Here is a 23,997-nt window from a genome sequence, read left to right as displayed (position 1 = left end):
GAACAAATTAATTCAAAATGTTTAAAATGGTACATGAAAACATATTGCTCACACACAAAGAAAACTTACGTTTCCAGCTTCAGATTAATGTCCAAGTCTGTTGTATCAACATTAACTTTGGTGGTACTCAAGATCAGATAAAAGGTTACCTGGACAAGAAAGAACATCCATGAAAAATGTAAACATTTTATAAAATGTATTAATTTATAGAAGCACACCACCAAGGTCTACAGTTAAAAAGACAGATCTCACTCACATTTCCAATTACGACACACAGAAGCTTTGGGTGACTGCAGTTAGGAATAAGATGTTATAACTTGAATAAAACAGGCGCAACTTACATTAGAATTTCTTTTGAAAGGATTTCCAAGTTCACACTCTGCTTGAGAACCATTTTGGTTAGCACCGCACGTCAGCTGTTTTTCCTGATCAAATAGAATAGATTTAGAAGTAAAAATGTGCTAACAATGTTAAAAAAATTGAATGTCTTTTCTCTTAAAAGTACTTACAGGATAACCCCTCATCTCCCTGAATGCAGAGTATGTCAGACTGTCTGGAAAAGTTGCAATTAGCTTAGCTTCATACGCATCTTCACCATCTTTTTGTGGATTTTTTGGATCAGATGGACTGTTTGTCACTGTTATTTCCAGGGCAATATCTTTCTGATCTTTCAGAACAAGTACTGGCATGCCATTTTCACTACAGAAACAAAGCATACAGGCTCGTGTGTGTTATGAAAATAAATGTTTATGAACGTTTGCTTCTTACTATGGTTTACCCAAATATATTTCCCGCTGTTAGGGAAGAATTGCTGTTAAGACCATAAACACATGAATGGTTGCAGGTTCTCTCCAGACCAGTATTTTGTCTCTGAAAGCAGCCAGCAGTTAAGAGGATGTAATGGACTGATACACCCCTGAAGTTTACAGTATTTCTGAACAAGCACTTCCATCTGGCTCATGTTTAATAGCAATGAATTTTCTCTGAATAAATCTGCTGACCTATTTTTTCTTGTACAAAGTATGCTTTTGGCTTCCAAGTCAGATTGTGGCGTTCTCTGCTAAAGGTGTCTTGACTGTTGACATTAAGTAAACGCGCTTCCTTTTGTTTGCTTTACACCTCCACCGGCCCCAGGGAGGACGGATACATCGGGTGCCAGGTGTGTGTCATGGTGAAATGATTTTTTTGTTCACTTTTCTGCAACTATTTGTCTTAGGCTACTAGACTATACTGTATCATGTAATCCAATCAAATTTAATCTCAAAAACAATTAACAGTAGCACAAACAATGAACTACTGCAAGGCTGGTTTAGAATCTAGTTTCTCCAGGGGTTAGAAACCTTTTCGCCTAACTTTTAGCCCACACCTGCACAGCTGTGGCCACTTCATATCCATTTGACTCTGTACCACCTCTCCTTCTAAAGCTCATCCCCATGCCCCCACCGTCCTCACCCTGTCAGAGCAGTACTACTACATAAGATTCTGTTTGCCTGACTAACAGAAGAAAACTGCTCCATCTCCCAAAACCCTCTCCAGAAAGTTCTTTTAAGCATTTGTTAATAATTTGAATTGTAACGATGCATTAATCAATGCTTACATTGGTAAATAAGTAAACCTGTCTTCATTTCCTTCTCTAGTGCAAAACCGGTACTGAAGTTTCAGGTTGCTGTGACATTCATTGTCTTCTCCACATCCTTCTTTTAAGAACTCCACCTAAATAAAACCAAAGCACTTTTACTGCATGCTGCATGATACTAGCTTAAAGCAAGATTTCTGATGCACACTGCTTAAAGCACCTACAGGGAACTCAGAGACACTTTCCTGGATAAGAGTTAAGATTTTAACCTGACTCTTAGCTTCTTGCCTGTCAAAAGAGTTTTCCTTTGCGAGGCACAGCCCTGGATGCTCATAACTCATAAGTTTAAATGTGACTAAAATGCAGAGTTAGATAAATCTAAGTTAGGATGTTTTTTCTCCATAGGTGTACACTTTAGATAAGAGCACTGCGGAAGTGAGATCTTTTACCCAAGATATTCCTTCTTTTTTACATCACTGCTGCAGAGCTCTAATGCTGTTATAGCATCCTAGCCACAGAAGAATTAGACTGTGCATTATTTTGTGATGTGGGACAAGTGTTCACAGCAGAAGATGATAGATTTCCATTTTTAATCTAAACTATATTTCCTCCTAAACCTGTTGGGGAGAAAAAAAAAAAACCAAAAAACCTAGCAGCTATACCAGCTTCACTTGTTGCAGAAGAGACACAGTATCATAGTTCATAACAATTTGTAGCAAGTTCATAACAAAATATAAAATCAAAGCCAGTAGTACAAGGCCAGTTCCACCCCAGTTATTTCCTTTGGCCATAACTTAGCTTTCTGCAGTCTTTACAATTCAGTGATTTTTCGAAGTGAGATTTATGGGAAAATGTGTTATCAAAAGCTTACTTTTGTGGTCTTTGTTTCAGATTCATTTGAATTTAGAATTGGTATAAGATCCGGAAGCACGCTCTCTTTTCTTGTGGACAATGAGGGAGACTCCAGGCCAGCAATTTTAACACTGACTGATACTGGAATGGGGCGTAGCTTATCTTTAATTTTTTCCTGTTAAAATATTTTAAGTGGCATGGTTAACATACAGTGCAGAAAAGAAAAAACCAAAAGTACTAGTTTTTTTATATACATTTTAGAACAAGCAGTAAAGCAAAATCCTTTCAGCTACATCATGCAGTATTAAAACTAGTCACTACAGAAAACTCCAGCATTTTCTAAAACTGTCTAAGAACACATGCAGCCCAGCCTAGCCTAGTGCCTTGTCTTTCTGGCTCCCCTAGCTAATGATTTCTCTTACCACTAAGAATTCCTAGGAACAATGGATGGTAACTCAGATAAGCGAAATTCAGGCTACACCAGTAAAATAGCTCACTTTCTCCTTTTTGCATAAGCGCAAGCTCTTTAATTTGCTGTGGTCAAAAGCAGCTTTGGAGGCTGGCTCATTACTGCTGAGCCACAGATTGAGAGTTTGTTCAGCTGCTGGAGCAAGGCCACCTTTACAGGCCAGTATAGCAGCCAAGTCATAAAGCAGATACCGAGCTTCCTTGTCCTGCCCATTCATCCCCTCTTGAAACCTGTGTGTTAATTCTTTTCCTGGCCAGTCACTCTTAAGTTCTAGAACAATTACTTCTGCTAGAAACAGCTTTTAATTTTTGGCATTTATTCCCTCTCTATTGTTCTAAATTAGTTCTACTGACCTTCACAGCATGCTGCACTGGCTACAACTTTTATTCATACTTTGTAAGAAGGGCAGCAGGAGGAAGCAGAATGTATGCAGGGAATAGTAAGGTATTAATTAACTATGGCTGTTTTCTAGTTTCAAAGCTAGCATGTGACTTAAGTTATATACAAAGGTACAATGAGGTTGGAAAAAGAGCACGCTTTTGCTTTAGATGGATCTAAACATAATAAAAATAAAATACTCTGCCTTACCTGCAGTACAAGCTTGGTTGTCACGCACTCTTTTGTGTTCTGCCCCCTCAGAGTTGTACTTGCACTGAACTGATCAGATAGGTGGTCTTTAAACCGTACCCTAGAAGGGAGGCCTAGCTGCCTCCTCTCATTTTCTGCTTCAAACGTATAGTTGATCTCTATATGAAGAAATAAAGTAGATCACTATAAAAAAGAACACTCGCCTTATTAAAAAGAACTTTAATTTCTGCAGGTATGCTCTTACAGCATTATTCTAGGAGACTGTTTCAGCCAGTGCTGGACTTCAAGAAACTGTTTTCAGTTATTTACAAAACTTTCTCCATTTGTCAGTTTTGTCCCTCTCCAGGTGAGGGCCAGGTACCCTGCGCGTGTATCTAAAGGAAACTTCTAAACCAAATCCTTTTATTCCAGAAGTACTCCATTACTTTACAGGCATTCAGAGCTGGCTGGAGGAGCTGTAATTGCTGCTGCGGAGCCAGTAGAGGGCTGAGATACAAAACTTCCCTGTGCAACCTGTGCCAGTGCTTCATCACTCTCATGGTGAAGAAATTCTTCCTTATGTCTAGTCTAAATCTGCCCCTCTCCAGTTTATACCTTTTGCCTCTAGTCCTATCACTACATGCCTTTGTAAAAAGTCCCTCCCCAGCTTTCTTGTAGTCCCCAAAATGGGCTTTTAAAACTATTTTATAAAGCAGCAACCTAGAAAGGCAAAATGCTTTTGGTCAGCATGGCAGCTATTTGCTCGCTGGCAATTATGTTACCAAGAAAGCTTCAGTTCAGCCTTTCATCCACAGAATTTGGTAACTCACCAGCATGTCTCTGAATAGGCCTTATTCTAGATACAGACAGTGCGATCTCCAATTAACATTAGTATTGAGTCACACTGTAAAATCTGACAGTCACAGCCTGCGATGTGTCACTATTATGTGACACTGTTCCTCCACGATACACTCTAAAGGAAAAACAAAAAATGAACCACGTGACAAACATGAGAAATCTATCTCCAAAACTTACTTATCCTTGGATTTAAATCACTGGGGTTTGCAGTGTATTGAAAACATGCTTTCACATCCATCCTGTAAAAAGTAAGAAAAATTACTTTTAACTTAATTAAATTAATCAAGAGACAAATATATTCTCAACCCAAGATATGTCAATTGCCTGGGAATTAGAAGAGCCTCCAAAGAAACACAGGAATGGGTTTGGGAACCAAATGCTCAGAACAAACTAGATGCTAGGTCTCCTCCTTCCTGTATGAATGCTGGAATTACATTAAGTAAAAGTTGGTGTCACCTCTTCTACTTTTTTTTTTTACTCTTAAATAAGGCATGGTCCAACAGACTGAAAAGTTTTAGTAGTCTATTCACTGACGTTATCAGTCTTACAAGTGTTGTTTTCATGCTAGAACAGTCATTTGCTGCTTACTAAACTGAATTACAAAGCAATAAAACATGGTTAATAAGCCATTAGAAAAATATTTTTTGGTGTTTGCTCTTACATCTCTACACATGAGAAAGCTGTTTAAGATTCTTGTGCTAAAATTCTTAACTGGCAAAGTGACATTCACTTTCAAAAACAGTCATTAAAAACAGAACGTATTCCACACCTCATCTTTAGCACAGTAGTCATCGCAGGAAGTCAAAATAATCACATGTAGATAGATTCACTTAAGCTGCATGGCTGTCATATCCCTTCACTTTATCATCATCACCGATTGCATGAATTTTGACAACAAAAAACTCAATATATATATCACAAACAAAAGCTTGTGATTTAATAATTTTTTCAAATATTTACCATATTTCACTAGGATCCTCAGGGCTCCTTTTCTTTAGATCAATTCTGTCAGGCTGTACAGTAATGCTTTTTCTAATGCTTATCACAGGCCGAGATCTTCATTTGGGCGAAAAAGGGAGAATGGGTAGAAAAAGAAGGAAAAGTTTCTGTTAAGACTGATGAAATAATTCGTGTGAATCCCAGATCCCTCTATTGCTGCAGTGATTTGCAACAAAGACACCTCAAGAAACAGTTTGGCATTGATAATGCTTAAAACTAAAAGAAAACTACCTAAAACTAAGCAAAGCAAGTCCCAAAAAAATACTACAGTTGTATTAAATGCCTGAGAGAAGAGCAGGGTGCGTTAATGTGATGTTTTGGTTGTCGTTTTATACATATATAAAAAACAGACAATTCAAAGTGATGGCTCCTGCCCCAAAAGTAATTCAGCATCTGTGAACAACTGTAGGTACTAAAGTTCATTCAGATGAGTGTTCACAACAGCTGTAACATGAGCCTGGGTGGCTACGGGAAACAATGTTTTCCTTTCCTGAGACTTCTCTGCACATGGGCTGGAACATTCAGCCTGACAACTTTTCCTTTCTCTTCCTTTTATGGAAGGGACAAGAAGAGACAGTTCACATGAACAAATGAAATGAGCTGATGAGACAGCAATCACCGGAGACTTGAATTTGATGCAGGATTCACAGCTCTGAAGAGGAGACAGTCCTCTTCCTGCTCACTACTAGTGGTGCAGCTTAGCAATACATTAAACTGGGAAAAAAAACATGTCCGTAAAAGACCATGAACCTCATCCCTAAATTATAGCATTTGCTACAGAAATGCAGAAGGATCCTATCTGCAAGCCTTCCAGACAGCTGTTTCACAGACCCACTGCAACCTCAGCAAGACCATACGCTTCACTGCTTCTGGCTCCTCAGCTACAAAAGAGGAGGTTTGTTCTGTTTTGTTCCGTCTTCAATAAAGCAGGATTAGATTTATATAACAGCAGCGAACAAAAGCTTTAGTGAATGTATCCATTAACTTCTTTCTTAAGGCAAAAGAATTACTTGTGACCCTTAATTCCATCAAAGGACACTGGCATTAAGGGCAAAGCTAGGGTACAGGCATACCGCACACACCAGCACTTCACAGGAACCATCAGCATTCACCACCTTACACTGTATCAACAGTAAGGCAGCTTCTCATTGAGAAGACAGGGATAGAGTAACAAACTAATTTATGGCTTTTCCCCCACCAAGAATTTCCAGCTTGTAGGAGGAAAAATACTCTCCGGGCCAAACAGTTTTTTATTGCTCCTAAGCAGGGTGTTTTTAAAAAACTAAAACCAAACGCTTGGTGTAATTAGTTACAGCTCTGTATACAATACCTGAACACAGAGACAGAATCTGAAAGGGAACCAACAGCAATATCAGGGTAGGAATTTTTATCCAGGTCCATGTTTCCAGCAATAGAGTAACCAAAGAAATTGGTGCCTGTTTTTTCACCATCGAGAATCTAAAGAGCAAACAGATTGAGGGAATTCAGATATTTAAAAGCTGTAAAAGTGAAATAACAAGTGACCATCGCTGTGTTATGTCTAAAAAAGAGAGAGAAGCAAAGTGAAGTGAGAAGTGTTATAAGGACATGGGACCGCTGTGTTCAGATAAGTGGCACTGAAGTACCAACTATTTGCTTTTCTTCCAAGAAATTACTTTGGAACAGCAGCCAGTATCAAAATGACTGTTTTGCACAGAAACGTTGCCTAGCTTCTCTTTATTTGTAGTATTTATGCAGGGCAGGCACTTGAAAAAGTATTCTAGAAAGTATTATAACAGCATTCTAGGAAGTGTCATCAAGTTCCATTCTCACCTTGCAGACTGAACACTGTCTTCAAGAAAAAAAAACCAAACATTTTTTATTAAAAAGAAAGTGAAATATTAGTAGTGAAAGAGAAAGTTAAGAAACTACTTATTTTCAAATCCCTGAATTTCTCTCAAAACCAGAAGACTTAAGACACCTACATGCTTTTTGCCTTCTCTACGTATTACTGGTGCCAGAGGACTGCTCCAGAAAGAAAAACATGTATTAAAATCAAGAATTCCTCATCTTTCTGGTCAGCAGCAGCCCCTGGAGAGTCCTGTGACTTCTCTGCATACCCACCACCCCACTAATAGCAACGGAAAAGGAGAAGATAGATAGCCCTGTCCTTCCTTTAATTTTGTCCAAGACTACTTATATATAGTAAGGTTATTTCATTACCTGTGCTGGTTTTGTGTTTATTCCAGTCTTGGATCCATGATAAATGTACACTTTGCCGAAACCATCATATGGGGCCCCTACTGCAATATCTGTTGAAAATAAGTTGCAACATCTAAAATAATTCTTACTTTTCCTACAGCTTGCAATCATGATACGGGAGAATGTTCTAACTCTGGCATTAGCAAGAGTCACACATTTTTACTGTAATCACTTTTTCACTCACCTGGATATCCGTCCTGATTAATGTCCCCAATGTTTTCAACTGCAAGACCAAACATGGAGTCAGCAGTTCCATTTAAGCGAATAGGTTTTACTCCTTCCCATTTGCCTTGACGGTTAATGTACACGTACACAGCACCACCGATATCTCCACTTCTGTCAAAATACTGCGGGGCTCCAACAACAATGTCTTGCCATCTTAGAATTAAAGAAAAAAAAAACCCACAGGCTTTTACAGAAAAACTGTGAAAAATAACTGATCAGACTGTGGTCTCCAGGTCAGCCAGTCAAAGTGCTGCTGAACAACAACTAAAAGGTACATTGAACTGCTTGATTATCAACAGCTCCGCTCATATTACAAGGCAATTATATTTCCTTTGTGACACACAAGGATCTCCTAACGCCTGTTTTGGGTACAGAATCCTAGAATCACAGAATTGCTTAGGTTGGAAAAGATGTTTAAGATCATCGTATCCAACCATCAACCTAGCACCAAGTCCACCACTAAACCATGACCCCAGGTGCCACATCTACACATCTTTTAAATACCTCCAGGGGTGGTGACTCAACCACTTCCCTATGAGATTTGTTTCTTTCTTTGGTTACACTAACTGTTCAAATTTAAATAAACTCTGTTCTATCATTAGAAATGTAAACTGGCTGCTGACTGCATCTCTGAGATGGTTGCCATGGAAGATGGGATTTGGCATTCTTTATATTTCTAATGTGAAAAACCAAAGCAAAATTCAATAATATTGTCATCCTTCACTACACCAGCAACAGGAATTAATCAAGGCCATACCCATCGTTGTTGAGATCCACCACAGCAACATCATAGCCAAAAGAAGAGGCCAACCCCTCTCCTTCAAACATGTGCTCCAGTGAAAGTGCTCTCTGATTTTTCTCTTTTTTCAGTAAAACAACTGCTCCACTGTGGTTGGCTCTTGGGGCACCAGACACAAAAGTCATCTCATCTTGGGAGACAATTCCTTTGCCAGAGTCCAAAGAGAAACCTTTAACAGAGAAAGGAATAAAATATAAGCAAACAAACTAATGGTTTGTATTGTCAACAGGAAAAATAAGTTTCCCTACTATATTTAAGTGGTATACTGAAGTTTTGTCTAAACCAGAACACGATATTCTGGAATTGTCCATTTCTATTTGGACTGGTGGATGCATATTTGCACTCTTCCACACATTAAAGTATTTCCTCCACAAAACCTGCTGTTTCATTGCTCGTTCGGATCTACTCTTCATGGACACCAAATATAATTTTTAAACACACCAGCTTAGACGTGACTACACCTTACCACTTGAATATAGCACAACTATTTCACCTCTGGCAAAATCATTATGAAACTTCCTAAGTACAAGTCAGTATCATTCTGTTGTGAACATGCAAGATGTATTGCACAAGCACAGTACTGTACATGAAAGATGTCCATGGTATTTGAGAATCACCTTACACAGTAATGGTGAAATTCACAATTTTTATTTAAAGCAGCCCTAAAGGACGTGTTCAAAGGAATTTAGTCTTATGTGTTCTTTATAAAAGTTGCTGCATTTTAAAAAGACATGAAAACCTGAGCTAAAAGAATATACTGCATATGCCAACGTATCCAGTAAAGGCCAAAGTAGAAAATTACAAGCATTGCAAGGACGAAAGACACCAGCCAGCAGACAGAAATCTCCCTTCTGAAACACTTCACCACTACTATGAGAATTCTCAATTACAGCAATCCACAATGAGACAGCTTCAGAAAAATACAGGGAGTCTCATCTGGGAAGGGATGAGGGGGTTTGGAGAAATGCATGACAAATCAGTTTCTCTGAAGCCACGTTATTTTGCAAGCTACTCTTCATCTGAATCCCTGCTTTCACATGCTTTTACTTGCAATGTATTTGAGATGAGGGGATTGGAGGGAAGAGGATCATGTCAAAGGTCTGGAGATAATGTCTGACCAGATGCTGCCACCTCAAGTGGTCACAAACCTAAGTAGCTATTCATCATTACATCCACCGATTTGTTCACCTGTATGCCAGGAGGCAAGGTTTTGTATACAAACTGATCTGGATGAGTATCAGATACAGCTGTCAAAAATAGAAGACCTGTAAACCAGAGTAAAAGATTGAAGAGAAAAAAAATAGTCATTAAGCAAAGCAGCTATGACCACGTTTATTTACTGTCTAAACAGAGGGAACGGCAATACCAGGGAACAGCAGGCGTGCCTGGAAGCAGTTTTGACTGTGACAAATCAAAGTCAGCATTTACATTTAGGAGATAAACGCATTTGTTATGGAACTGCAAAAAGTCAGAATTACTCTGTTCACAGCAAAAAGCACTTCCAAAGCACCCTTCTCCTTCCCAACCCTCATCTCACCAGAAAAGGCTGTCACCTTGTCTAACATCCTTCCTTTTATTCTTCCAACAATTACTGCTCATTTTTAATGGAAGCTTATGTTCTATTTCTTCTAACAGATACGTAGCTTTAAGTTGGCTCTTTTCTTGACTAGCCTTTACTTTTTGTATTAGAAATGCCCTTCCCATCTGTTCAGCTTTCCACCACTCTCAGAGGAATTCCAGTTTCAAGTTACCAAAATCGTATTTGTCACATACACCAAAAGCAGCGGATCAATACACCACAGAAATCTGCACTGGAACAGAACGGTTCTTGAGACTTTACACTCTTCCGAAAACGCAGCATAACCTTTTCTCTGCACCAGTACATCTCACTGGTGTACAGTAACATCCACTGGCTTAAGGACATATTTCTGCTTTTGTGTGTGCACTAAGTGCAAGAGACTCACGTCCTACAACACACACACACTTAAAATATAAATACTGCTCATATTATGGTATTTTAACAGCCTGTAAAAACACCACTGGTGGTTTAAAATCTTGAAGAATACAAAAATTGCACTTACCTACCAGTAGAGAGAAAGAGAAGCTTTAACAGTTACATCCAGAAACTCAGAATTTTGATAAACCCTCTGGTACTACATGGCAGAGACTTTGTAACTGAGGACTGGAGATCCATACATCATACTTGCCATCAGAGTGATTATAATCGCTCCCTGAGAATCTATAGGTCCTCATCCCAGCTCTTAAATCTCATTACATTAGCAGCTCTTCCAAGGTACCACAGCAGACCATCATCTTACACTTAAAACTGGCCCATAAACATGCAGGGAGATGTGAATTATCCAAAACGGTTTATTTGTTACAGGGTCTACAAATGAGGGATTTTCTGTTCCCGTTTTTGTATCACTGCACCAGGCTGGGATCACAAATGTTTAATAAGCCTAAAGAGATTTACCATAGGTACTTAATCCTACCTAAGTAACTGTTAGCTGGAACAGGAACTAGATTCTTATCTTGGCGGCTCTCATCACCAACTTCATAAGGCCCATCATCAAAGATACCCAGATCATAAAATGTCTGATTCTTTTGCTCTGCACGAACCACCCCTGAAGAAATGAAATGATAAAATAAAAGGAAATGAATGGTAAAGGAGAAAAACAACACATACATGATTCCAAACTAGCACTAATTACAATGAATGAGATAGTGATTGCTGGTTAAATGGGACAAACGGAGTAGCGCACTGGGTGAAAGAGTTTTCAAAAGGTAATGAATTTTTAAGTTCTATCTGTGTACCAGACTCTCATGCTGGTTTACAGAGGACATGCAATGATCTGGAAAACATGGGATACTAAGAAAATTTTTAACAAAAACATGGCACCAAGTTGGTCAGGAACCACCCTCATCCCAAGGTTGTTAACCTTGTAAAGCCTCTCTTAAAAGGGAGGTAAGTGCACGGGAAGAAAAAGACAAAAAAACTTACCGTTGAGCTATGACAAACACTGGTGATATATTTAGAAAACATTACTTAAGGGGAAAAGAGCTATTGTTCAATAAAATGTGCGCTTCCCTTTTATCAACAGGCACATTTAACATTTTGGCAAGTACAAACATGCTTTTCCACGATACAAGAGTACCCTTACGACGGATACACTGTCAGAGCACTTCCCTGCTGCAATTAAAGTACAACAGCATCTGAACTCAATATGTTGCTTCAGCTTGGTCAGATTTTGTTGACAGATACATGGAAGATTAAGTGTTCACTAAAGTACAGCTTGTGCCAGGGCTTAACTCAAAGATTTTGCACGGTTCATATAGCAGGCACAGGTGTAGGAGGGGAAAAAATCTAATGGTTTGAGGATCAAATGTTCTAAAGAGGGAAGCATTTACAGCTGTTGGTGTAATGAAGTGAGACGGGAAAAATCACTTTCAAAGAAAGAGACAGGGCTGGCCATTTAGATGCTTCTCAATATACAAACAGAGGAAATCGATGGGGGTTTTCCCTTAAATTTTGGAATATCTTCTAGATGATATAGAGTGCTTGGCTCCTAGTCAGACACATTATCCATGGAATTTTTACATGGATATCCATACATTTAGATATGAATACACATAGTATTGCTCTCTTCGGTTATCTTCCTCCAATATTTAATTTGGGAAGTACTACTTCCCACAGACTTCACAAAGAATAAAGTGGAGAACACTGCAGGATAAACACAGATCTCAGTGCAGCCATCTAACATTCATGCAAATGCAGGAAAAAAAGGTTGGTCAAATAACTTTAAAATAATTTAGCGCTTTGTTTCAGCATGGATATCTCAAAGCAAGCACTCAATCCCACCATAAGATTTAGACTAATTAGGGGAAAACTTGCAGTATGTATGTGCAAAGTTCCATTATCCATTCGTAAGTACTCCCTCAAAGATATTTAAAGGAACTTCAGTAAATACATTTGATACAGGAGCATAGCATTCTGTGAAAACAGAGTAAAATCATGAGATCCAAACTATTCCCTCCCCCCTCAAAAAAAAAAAAAAAAGATTAAAAATGAGGACACAACCCTTGTGAGCAATCTCAGGAAATGGGTAGGCAGGAAGGAAGCCAGGTCGTACCTTTCCAATTGTAAGTGCCTGGGGCACCAAACACAATGTAATGATAGTCTCTAGTAAAAGTAGCAGCAACACCTTGCTGACAGGAACCAAACTTCTCGTGGCCTCTTAAACGACCATCACAAAAACTCCACACTCCATTATCCATATCATCCTTAATAGTGAGATCCTGGCTCAGCACATAGCACCTTCCAATGATATCCCGAGTTTCCTGCACCGTGTTCACATACTGCCTTTTCTCATAGCGATGTGCACATGTCTGCAAGATAGAAGAAATAAGAAGTGATGCTTTCTGAATGTTTTACGCAAGTCATCAAAAGAGGCTGGTTTCCTTCACCAGTATTTCATGCTAACGATGCTGTACGTCAGTCACCTTGTAGACACATCTGTGTTGCAATGCAGAGAGAGTCCACTGTTTCCTATGGGCAACATATGCGAAAAGCTGGGCATCTACAGATACAAGTCAGAGCAACCAGCTTCATGGGCAAGGAAGGCCACATGGTTAAATCCCTCCTCTTATCTAATCCCTCTCTTCCGTGAGGTGAGGAGAGAACCACACTATCTTAGGGACATGGTTTAGTGGCAGATAGGAATGGTTGGACTCAATGATCCAAGACATCTTTTCCAACCTGGTGATTCTATGATTCAATGATCTCTCACAGAGAAAGAAGTGGCTGTGTTTCCCCAAGGCTGTCAGAGTTAAATGACTTACATGCTTGTGCAGGACATGAGGAGCTGGTTCAAGGACCATCTGCCCAAGACTATTAAGAACTCTATCCTTCCAGAAAAGGGCCACAAAGCAGTGGCTGAACACTATTCCAGTGAAGGGGAGGGAAGTTGTTCCTACTTCCTGTGTTGGATGTTCCACTTACGGGATAACTGTTATTGGGACAGAGCAGCAGCATTGACCACTAGGTTAAGTGGTGTAATCTCCAAACAATCTCTTATAACAATCTTGTTATAAAAGGTGGAACAGTCAAACCCCTTTGCCAGCAGTGGTTTTTTTTCTGAGAACTAGATGTAGTAGGTGTGTAAAAAGCACAAGCAAGCCAGATTTCTCAGCTGACAGACCCTTCCTATGGTTCTTATCAAGGCTTAAATATAAAGCAAACACTCAGCTGCTCCACACTTGGAGCACTGCAGTACTGCCCTACTGCACAGTCACCTTCAGACTGCTCACACGCTATCTAAAAAGTGCATTTCCCACTTACCACTCACCAAGAAAGTTCCTTCTCAGAAAATACAAGGCAGCATTAGCTGATGATTAATTATTCAATGAGAAGGACTCTTTCCATCTGCTCTTCCCCACTCTGGGTTCTGAGGCAGATTACTGCCTCTATATCATTAAGTAAGTCCAGAGTCACACCCTGAAGCTGCCTGTCTCCAGTTTTGGAAGCAGTGACATTAACCTGCAAGAATATAATTAGATGGGGAAGCTTCACCCCACACTTATTTTATGATGCAGCTGGTATCCTGCAGCACCACGAGAGGCTTATTTAACTGAGAAAGAGATTAAAGTAACATTCTCTGGTAACTCCTGAAAGCTTTTTCTCTATGTATTGCATAAAATAAAGAGTATCTCTGTATTGTATAAAATAAAGAATAGCTAGTAGTCCTACTGCAGTGCAGTGACCACATTAACTCATAGAAGCAATTCAGCCAAAGTCCCTAATGAAAGTTAAAGTGAGGCTGATGATCTTGGAAAACAAGCTGATGGATAGCCTGCTACTTTTACAATCTTCTCACACTACTTTTCCCTACCTGTAGCCTGTGGTATTTAAAAGAAACAATGTATATATCACAAAAAATAAGTGGACACCCTAATAATGAACTGTCCACCTTAGACTCTTACAAAGGTAATAAAGAAAGGCTAACTCACATTTAGAAAAATATTTTAAAACTTCTACAATCTCGAGTGCCTTACTTCACTATGAAACATTTCAGTCCTTACTTGCAAAAAAAAAAAAATTACAGGAGTAAACCTAGGAAAGTTACCTTTCTGAAAGCTGCATAGAGATGAAGACCATTCTGAACGTTCACCATGTAGCCAAAATCTTATTTTAAGTTAGTCCTTCAGACTTACCACCACATTTCCTCCTGGCCCCTGACTTTGGACAGTTACACCCATCCATTGATCTTCTTTACTCTCTATCCTCGGGTCCGCTGCAGAGTATCAGAATACAGCTTCAAATATTAAGGGTTAACCATTCCGGCCACACCCACCCCCTTCCCCCCCGCCCCCTTTTCCTTTTCGTTTTTTTCCCCAGTCGCTCTCAGGACAGGCACTTCATTCAGTACATGAGACAGTCTGCAGGTGGCAGTGTCTGTACATTGTATCACTGACAACATCCACGGAACTTGTAGCACATTATGTCACATCAACTGACAAACAAGTAAGAGCATTCAAATTGACTAAGATGTAAACAGCTCATGCTATCTCAGAAATTAAGCCACAACCTATTCTGATGCAAAAAAAAGTTACGCATAAATCCATAGAAGCAACTGTGCAATACACTGCCTCTACAAAGGACCACATCAAATAAGAAAAAGAGATAACTGTTTCAATCCAAAACAAAAGCGCTGAAGAACTTACTCTCCTCATCAAATACGACACGTGTGCAGCGTGTACTTGGAGATGCAATGTCACAGCTGTACAACCCTCCTGTTCTGTTGGCTTGCTGGGCTGGAAAGGCCTTTTCCCGAGGAGCTCCAACCAGCAATCTGCAGGGAAAGAGAAATAATTTCAAGAGATGGGTAAGGAAAATATTAGGAGAGGAAAGCAACAGAATCAGGAAGTGCTTTCATCATGTTGATAGAGGTTTGACGTACAGACATTTGAAGGTGGATGAAAAGCTACATCACAGCACTGTTCCTTACAAGATGAATAAAAAGGGATGGACTATAAAGCAGTAATAGTTCTGTAATTATTTGACCTGCAAACCAGTAAACATCTTGTTATCACTGCTATTATTGTTGCAATGCTCACTGAGAGTGGTTGATAAAACATTTTTAAAAAGCAGATGTCTGGCAGTTTTGCAGAAACCATCCTTCTATCTCAGAGTCAAGTGGGACTGGTTTTGCCTTACTAGAAATTGTTGGTAAGGATAGGAAAAGTATCATTACTAAAATGACCACAAACCCCTAAAACAGTGAACACAAGTGCTTTCAGGCTGTCTTCTAGTTTTACACCAGTCCTGTGCTACTGTTCAGCTGAATTTAGGAGCACCCTGATAGCTGCAACCCATGAAGCAAAGCGAGATCACTCCTAGCCCAAGCAAGTGTTCACTGAACTGTTCCAGGCTCTGTGCAAACATACACTCTCCCTCTCCACTCCATTTTGAAGCTGAACATGTTTTCTCCAACAAATCTTCACCAAGAACACACCATTCCCACAAAGGACTTACTTCTCCCACAAAAGGCCACTCTAATGAGCTCTCATTGGAGACTGTTCTGGTAACCAAATGCAAAGGTTCTTGTTTTAAAAACTGAATAAAGCAATTTTTTTTCCTGTATCAACTGTCCCCCATGAGTACTACTGCAATATGACCAGCAGCCATAGCTACTTGCAAAGTAAGGGGTTTCATTCAAAAAAACTCTTACACTATGTTTCTTTCAAGTGTCACAGGCACGCAAAGCACAGCTGCCTCTCAAGCAGCTAACTGAAACTACTCATGATCAGTATGCAATAGGTTATGGAAGAAACAAGAAACATCATGCTCAGATGAAAAAATGAGGAGACACCAGTGTGTGGACAGGTACAACACAGCAGGTATGATGGATGGATGGATGTTGAACCAGACTCCACGTGCTTCCTGACCCTAGTACAAAACATTTGAGAGAAGAAATCTGACATGACATGCTCTCTTGATGACAGCAAAGCTGGTACTACAGTTGGATCCACAAGGCTCAAAGAGGACTGTCTCTTTAAAGCTTCAGTTAAAATTTCACTCAATAGTAAAGCTTTTCTGCGTGCTTTATAGCAGCAATGGGACAAGGCACACTGCTGTACCCTCAGAATGCTTTTCTTACAACAAACAACAGTCACTTTTATTCATATATAATCATTAACACTGAATCAGTTACTATCAATATACAAATTTTGTTATTAAGAAAGCATTCTTTCAATGTAAATAAAATAATGAGACACAAAATGGAACTGATGTAATTATGAGCAAACACTTTTTTCACAATAATGGTGTAATTTTCTGTTTTAAACAGCCAAATTCTCACTACTTTTATAGAAATAAATTCTCCCACAATCCATAATTTACCCTCATCACAGTAACTCCCCGAATAGTGAAACCTTCAGGTAAAACATTTGCTTTTGACTGACATGTATGAAATCAGGACACACAGCGTGGGTTGGTTTTGGTTTAAAGTGTTTCCTTCTTTTCACCATGTGTCTGGCATCTTTTTCAAAGTGTTTTTCAGAAACATAGCAGTCATCACAAGAGTGTGTAATCTAAACAACCACGCTTTTAGAAGGTCCAATAATAGCTCCATTTTCTAATTTTGGCAGCAGTGCATTTAACTCTAATCTCTTAGAGTAACTCTTTTGCAAAGCATCTGTTTCTGAGCTGTTCCTACGTGGGAATTGATATTTTTTCCTCAGTTCTGTTATTATATGTAGGGAAAGACAAATGAGATTTTTTTTTAATTAATTAACATTAACAACTATAACTTTATGAAAGCAGAGGCACTGATTTCCCAATGTATAGAAATTTTTATTATTTCTGCTCTTTCATTCAAAGCTTGGGGGTAAAATGATATACTGAATTTCACTTAAGATATATTTGATCAGAAACCTTTTGTTTCAACACTGTGAACACAATAAAAGCTGCTGGAATTGAAATACTAAATTTGGTTTAATTTACCCATCTGCACAATTCTAACAGTAGTGGTGCTAGATCAAGAAAATTACAACTCTCTTCTTTTCCATAGGCTAGCTAGACTTTATCCTCTCCCTTGCTAAACGGTACCTTCTGCAATATATCATGATGTGACCACAGTCTTGATGACAATTCAGCCAGAGGCATCAGGGAATAAATAGCATAGCCAACAGAAGACAAGTGGAAAGATGTGCCACCTGACATAAGATGCCCCAAACGTTCAGTAACATCTCAAACAGAGATCAACAGACAACACAATTGTCCAGCCTTCCTTAAAAAAAAAAAAATTAATCCAATATGATCTCAAAGGAAACAAGCAACCTTAGGTTCTTCCCAGTGCACATATCCCCTGTCCAAATTTTGCATAAGTTATTTTCCACTGCAAAGAAAGCATTTCAAAGCAGACTTATTTAAAACTCTCCAGACTTCAAAGAGCTTGTGTTAGGAATCTTGTGACTGACCAGTCTTCAAGGCCCATCAAACACAAAAATCTTGAATCCTGTTAGATACATCACTGCAAGTAAAACACAGTTCAACAGTTTCACACAGTATGAACAGACACTTGCAAAGGATTAGATCAGTTCAGATAAATACTATGGCAAATAGTGAAATGCATTTTTCAAGTAGCAGCCAGAGACATTAAAAAGTGGCATGACTCCTTCACACTTCCTTACTACTTATTTGCCCCAAAGACCGCAGTAGAGAACCCTAGTCCTACACTTGGAGGTTCTGCAAAACAGGTTACTAAGAAAGGTTACTAAAGATTATTAGGATTATCAACATTATTAGGAGTATAAGACAGACATGCATCTAGTCTTTGGCCTAATAAATCAAGCAAAGCATAAAAATCCATTGTCAAGCACATTGTGACTTGTGATCAGCAAACCTACTGTTCAAAAGGTATATCTGAAAATCAGAATTCTATAATAGAGGCCAAATTAGTTCACTTAAAAGAAGAAGCATGCATGAAACTAAGGAAGCATGACACGGGCCCTGCACCAGTGTGAATTTAAGTATGACCACAGCAGTCCGAATGAATCAGCCTGTACACTGAGCTGTGCTACGTGCTCAGCAGGGTCCTTCCAGACCAAGGACACATTCCAGTCATTACTGTATGGCTACTTATTCAGCTGTGCTTTAATAGAAGAATTTTAATCAAGTTTGAGCTCATTATGCCAAAAAGGGGTAGTTTTTTCCTACAGCTATGCATGTTCCATTTTAGTTTTCCCAGTAACAACCAAAACCTCCTTCTGCAAAAGGAAAGATGTAAGGGGGGGTAGTGAGGAGGTGCTCTCCTAGCTATCACTATCTCCTTACATCAGATGAGACACCAAGATCAAAACCAAAGAACTTCTTCTGCAAACCAACACTGACAAAAACAAGTTCTACATTTCTGTCCGCCCATGATCACAGTATGATTCATTTTATTCACTTGGACTTCTCCCTGAAGGTGTACCAGGGCTACAGTGACTGCTTCCAACTCAAGTCTGAACGCCCAAAGTCAAGCTCCAGAATCCATATCTGCATACCAAAGTAACACCCCAACTGTCAAAATTGCAGAGTCAAAGACAAAAACCCCAATGATTTCAACATGTGAGCATTTTACTGATTTTTCTACCCCATGGCAAGTTCTTATTACTATGCAGAGAACAGAAGCTCAACCATACAACACACTGAACATAAACACGTCTGAGCATCAGCTCCTGTGGGAGCCTTAGCTTTTTATGATTTTAGTTATGACTACTTAGTACCTCATGTCTACCATGAGCTAAAAGTCAGACAGAAAAAAAAATTATGATTCCTTATGTAAATTACAGAGATGCTTCATACTACTTGAATTCTGATTTTCCCCATTCATCTTGCTTAAATATATCCTATAAAGTGATCAGGTTTCCCCTGAGCAAATCAGACTGCAAAGGTATTAAATGCACTTCTATTAATAGTTCATTACATTTCTATAAACTAAAAGAAGCGTCTATCAAGTGACAATATTGGAAAAGAAAAAAAAATCAGAATTCTCTCATACCCTGGCACAAAGCTACAATGCTCTTTAGCTCCAGTTATAGTCCATAATTATAACATGTGCCTTCCAATTTTAAGCTAAAATTCAACTTTCAAACCAAATAAATCACTCCTGTTGCTCTACTGGTTAGAATTATATTAATTATTGTTTTCTCTTAATTACTTCTTGGAGATACTCAATAATAACGTAAGTCCCACTGCCAATTATGAACATCTGCTGGCTTCCAGGGACAAATTTACTCCCTTACACTCCTGGACTCATGGCCAAACATGAGATAATCCTATAGGATTAAGAGCTCCAGGACTGGCATGTAATGCCTGCTAGTTGACCTCACTGAGATGCTATTTTGGCTCAGGTGTATGGTGCCTGCATTGCGCAGACACCGGTGACCCCAGCTGTACCTGCATGTGCCAGGTGCAGCCACGACATACAACAGGGAAAGGCACAAGCCCCGCTCTCTAGAGAGGGACCAGTGTAGCACCACATCCCTTTGCGTCACGCTAGGGCACAGCTACATTCACCCTACCTCACTGTAAGATTACATGGCACCCTAACGGGACAGATGAGGCAAAAAAAACTTTCATCAGGTACACTGAGTACTACTGAAGCCTCAGAAAAGGAATCAGGACATCTTACTGACTTGTTCTAGATCTGTACCAGACCTTTGGATAATTGTCTTTATAAATCTATACATTTCCAAGAAGTGAGAGGAGGTTGGAGCTCACTGACCCCAGTTAGGCAGGAACCAGGTCTCAGTTTGTCCACTGCTGCTGACCAGTATTCAGCAGGAACTGTCAGGTGAACGTCAAGAAGAAAGGCTGCAATATAATTTAATCAGAAGTAGCCCCTACAAGTTATCCAAAGCAAAATACACCAGAAATAGCTTTCCATTTTAGCAGATAATACAAAATACTGAGCAGCAGGGTGCAGATTTTAAATCCCTCCCTGCTTTTGCTGGTGATCTTTAGAAGTTTAGTAAGTGGCTGTGGCTCCTTCTTGGATAATAAAAAAAGACCAGTGAGAACTGGGAGTGGTTTCTGCTCACAGCTATCTGAGTTCCCTCCAATATTGCTCATGAAACTGCCCTGCTTGCTTCCAAAAGAAAAGTTGCAGTTAAGATGAAAAAAACATATCAAAAGAAATCCTGAAAACCTCCAAGCTCCTGGAAGTATTCCTTCACTCCGAGGTGAAATTCTTTTCCTCACTTATAGCCTGAAACTGTCCAAGGACAACATACGGTTTTCACAACATACTTCAGAGGAGAAAAACTATCAGCCATTCATTAGTTCTGTTTTGGAATAAACATTTACTCCAAAGAAATCAAGTCAAAGGATGGAGAAGATCTTCAACATTTTTGAAAGCAAATCTTGTTCCATCAAAAGAGGCTTCCATTGAATAAATTACATTTTTATTTAAACAAATACAAAAACCACTACAGTCTGCACTGAGCACAGATACTCTGCTATCTCCCCAAGCTTTCTTCATTCTTTAAATTCTTCCCTTTCCTATGGTGTCTTCTACCCCAAACAAGGCACCACGTCTCTGCCACCGTTTCTCTAAAAAGCAACACTTCAATAGTGCCAGCTCTGAGCTTTAACAGACTGGAGGAGAAATCACTGAAAGTGTTTCCCGGGTAACAAAGCATTAGCCATTGCCACATATAGGCAGAATACAATAGTCAGTGGTGTAAGTGATTTCCAATTGTGCAACCTCCATGAGCACAAAGGTCCAATTTAAGATTGCTGTTCTCAGATAATAATGCTACTGCTGCAGACTTTGCACTTCATCGTGTTTTCCGACAGACTCCTTACCCACAAGGGGGACAAATTTGGAAAGTAATAAGCCAAACACTATGAAACTTCTTCCATCCCTGCCTGACTAGACAGACAGACTCCTACATCATTTTCCTCTCACACTCCTAGTACCTGCTTGCAAAGAGTTTCACTAAATTGAACAAAATGAAGAAATTAGAGTAACTACTACTAACTGATATTTAAATTAGTCACAGACACTATTTGTCTATCAAATGTTTAAAACCTCCACGCAGACACCACTGATCTTCTTGTAGCCACCTACAGCCCTCCACTAGAGCTGTCTTTTCAGCCTCTGCACTGGCTTGGATTCAACAGCTTTTCAATTTGACGAAGGGAAGGATGGGAGTATCTTAACCCCCATAATATTCCAACATAACTAAAGCCAGTCAATGGCACAGATGCTGTGTTTGAATACTGGTGGCACCACCTCTGCTTTATGCCTGGATTTGATTTCTCACAACAGAAACAAGTCATGGGACAGGAGCACCACAGACTAATCAGTGCAGAGAGAACATCCCTCCATAACCTTGGGCTGCTAATGGGAACCGGAGCTGAACCATGGGACTGGGCCTCTCCAAAACAACCCTCTCCCAGCAAAATACAGCCAGTAACTATGTCAGCAGTGAACTTGTTTGTGATACTTTTTACAGAGATACCTATCACTGCCAGTCTGTTATTAACAGCTACTTTAAGTGGACAGTGATTCTCCTAATCTGTAACTTGCAAGTAGCATTTTTCCAACTGCCAGTGCAAAGTCACGACCAACTACACGATTAAACTCTGTTGCCTGGAGGCTTGGCACTTGAAGGACTGGGATTTTCATTTTATTCATTCAGCCTTTTTTAGGAAGCAGATTATGGTAGGCTGGGACAAGAAGCCAGAAGCAGCATAAGGACTGGGGCAAGCTACTACAAAACAAAACTGGATCTACAAAGATATCTGCTGCTCTGGAAATGCCACTTATTATTGACTTTCTGAAAGTCACGTTGAAAACATAAACCCTTTCCCCTCACAATCCAGAGTCCAGAAAGTATAGATTTGAAATACGTTTTGCAGATCTCATTTTCATTCGTTGAAAGCATTTTTCATACAAGAAATGGTATGGTCTACTGTGAAGTCATAAATACAGTTCAAAATACAGTTTTCCATTACAAACATCCCTCTCTGGCTCTAACAAGGAGATACCTCTCATTTTTCATATTGTCAAATATCAAGGGAAACCGGTATAATACCTACGGTTTTCATTTCTCCCTTACAAGCTTCCTTCAGATTTAAAAGAATGAACGTCACCCACACCAGGAACAGACCCAACCATGAAGTGATACCGTAAAACATGTATCTTTTATAACTAAATCTATGATAAACTTATGAAAGAAATAACATTAAAGAATCACACTTAGAACACAGCAGTGCCTGTTACTACATGAAATCCTCTTAAAACACATGGGGTTTAACTCCAGCAGTGACAAGCGCACCTTTTCAAGGAGTAAACCTCAGAGCAGAGGCTCTAGCATTTCCAGGCCCTGCCCACAGCCACCTTTTGTCTGCACAGGTTCACTGAAGCTGTGCAAATCCCACCGCAGGCAGCTGGGCACAACCCCGCTGGTCTCCAGTGCGGGCAGCAATGGTGCACTAAGGCACAGGTCCCAACAGCAGCAGGACAAGCACGCAAGGAAGGCTGCACTAAAACAAGGGTGACCCCGCAGCCCCAGCTACCTACAAGCACAGAAAGAGTGCCTTGTATGTCCCTGCCACCCACACACCGCGATCTCACTCTCATGCCACACAGCAGGGCCTGGCCCATTGCCTCGCCAGCGCTGCCCCAGCTCCTACGGTAAGACAGGCTGGCAGCTGCCATCACTATATAAAGTGGTCAGTTAGCACTTTGAGCAACATTTTGTGGACAGGCTCAAATAAGCAAGTGCATGATGGAAACCGGGAATTACTGTCTCCTGCACCTGGGCTGCTGGCCATCCATGCCACAGAAAACCTGAGTACAGATCTATACTGCTCTGTATCTGCAGGGCTTGTCTTTGTACCCCCTACACACAGCATCTCCCTTTAAACTTCATGAAAACTGAAAGGGGTATCACATCATGTACCAGGTACATGTGTTAGAAAACTAACATGGAACTAATCAAAATGTGGAAACAGCTTCTCAGATCCCCCCCTTTTTTTTTTCACCCAAAAAGCCATCTGAAAGCGCAGTGCTCCCAGTCAGTATTTGAAGGCACTGCTCGTTAGAAAGGCAACAACCCTAACAGGCTCGTACTGTTCATCAACACGTCAAAAGCCACTTCAGAAAAACCTGCAGGAGCTTTAATACAGTGCAGGACAAATATTTGGGTTGAAATGTCATTCCTCTATTTCCTTCACTGAATGAAGTACATCAGTTTCATTTATGACCATAATTAAACCATTAAGAGGCAGGAAAGAAGCACCATAAGAGGAAAAGACATTTCACACAAGAATCAAAGGGCAATATAACACACTACAGCTACTAATCCCACAGCCTTGCAGTATTTGAAAAGCAACTGCTCCACAAGCTAACTCAAGCT

The 23,997-nt window shown here is 39.8% G+C and overlaps 1 protein-coding gene across 3 annotated transcripts in view; it reads right to left on the bottom strand.

The window, feature by feature from the left end:
- ITGA6 (integrin subunit alpha 6) overlaps nt 1–23,997 on the bottom strand; it is a 43,919-nt gene that overhangs the window by 9,153 nt on the left and 10,769 nt on the right. For 2 of the 3 annotated variants that reach the window (XM_054069901.1, XM_054069902.1), the window contains exons 2-17: nt 15,307–15,434; nt 14,797–14,876; nt 12,717–12,972; nt 11,079–11,210; nt 8,545–8,755; nt 7,747–7,940; nt 7,524–7,612; nt 6,652–6,779; nt 5,283–5,378; nt 4,500–4,561; nt 3,486–3,643; nt 2,448–2,603; nt 1,598–1,713; nt 510–699; nt 342–425; nt 70–149 (exon numbers count right to left, since the gene is read on the bottom strand). In XM_054069901.1, coding sequence (XP_053925876.1) covers nt 70–149; nt 342–425; nt 510–699; nt 1,598–1,713; nt 2,448–2,603; nt 3,486–3,643; nt 4,500–4,561; nt 5,283–5,378; nt 6,652–6,779; nt 7,524–7,612; nt 7,747–7,940; nt 8,545–8,755; nt 11,079–11,210; nt 12,717–12,972; nt 14,797–14,876; nt 15,307–15,434 — 2,160 coding nt within the window. Of the gene's footprint in view, nt 1–69; nt 150–341; nt 426–509; nt 700–1,597; nt 1,714–2,447; nt 2,604–3,485; nt 3,644–4,499; nt 4,562–5,282; nt 5,379–6,651; nt 6,780–7,523; nt 7,613–7,746; nt 7,941–8,544; nt 8,756–9,734; nt 9,852–11,078; nt 11,211–12,716; nt 12,973–14,796; nt 14,877–15,306; nt 15,435–23,997 lie in introns of all 3 variants that reach the window. The other variant, XM_054069903.1, reaches the window with a different exon arrangement.

Source organism: Cuculus canorus, chromosome 6 (assembly GCF_017976375.1).
Source record: "Cuculus canorus isolate bCucCan1 chromosome 6, bCucCan1.pri, whole genome shotgun sequence".
In the NCBI taxonomy this organism is placed as follows: Eukaryota; Metazoa; Chordata; class Aves; order Cuculiformes; family Cuculidae; genus Cuculus; species Cuculus canorus.
The sequence above is the reverse complement of the archived record's forward strand: the minus strand, read 5'-3'. Positions and strand labels throughout refer to the sequence as shown.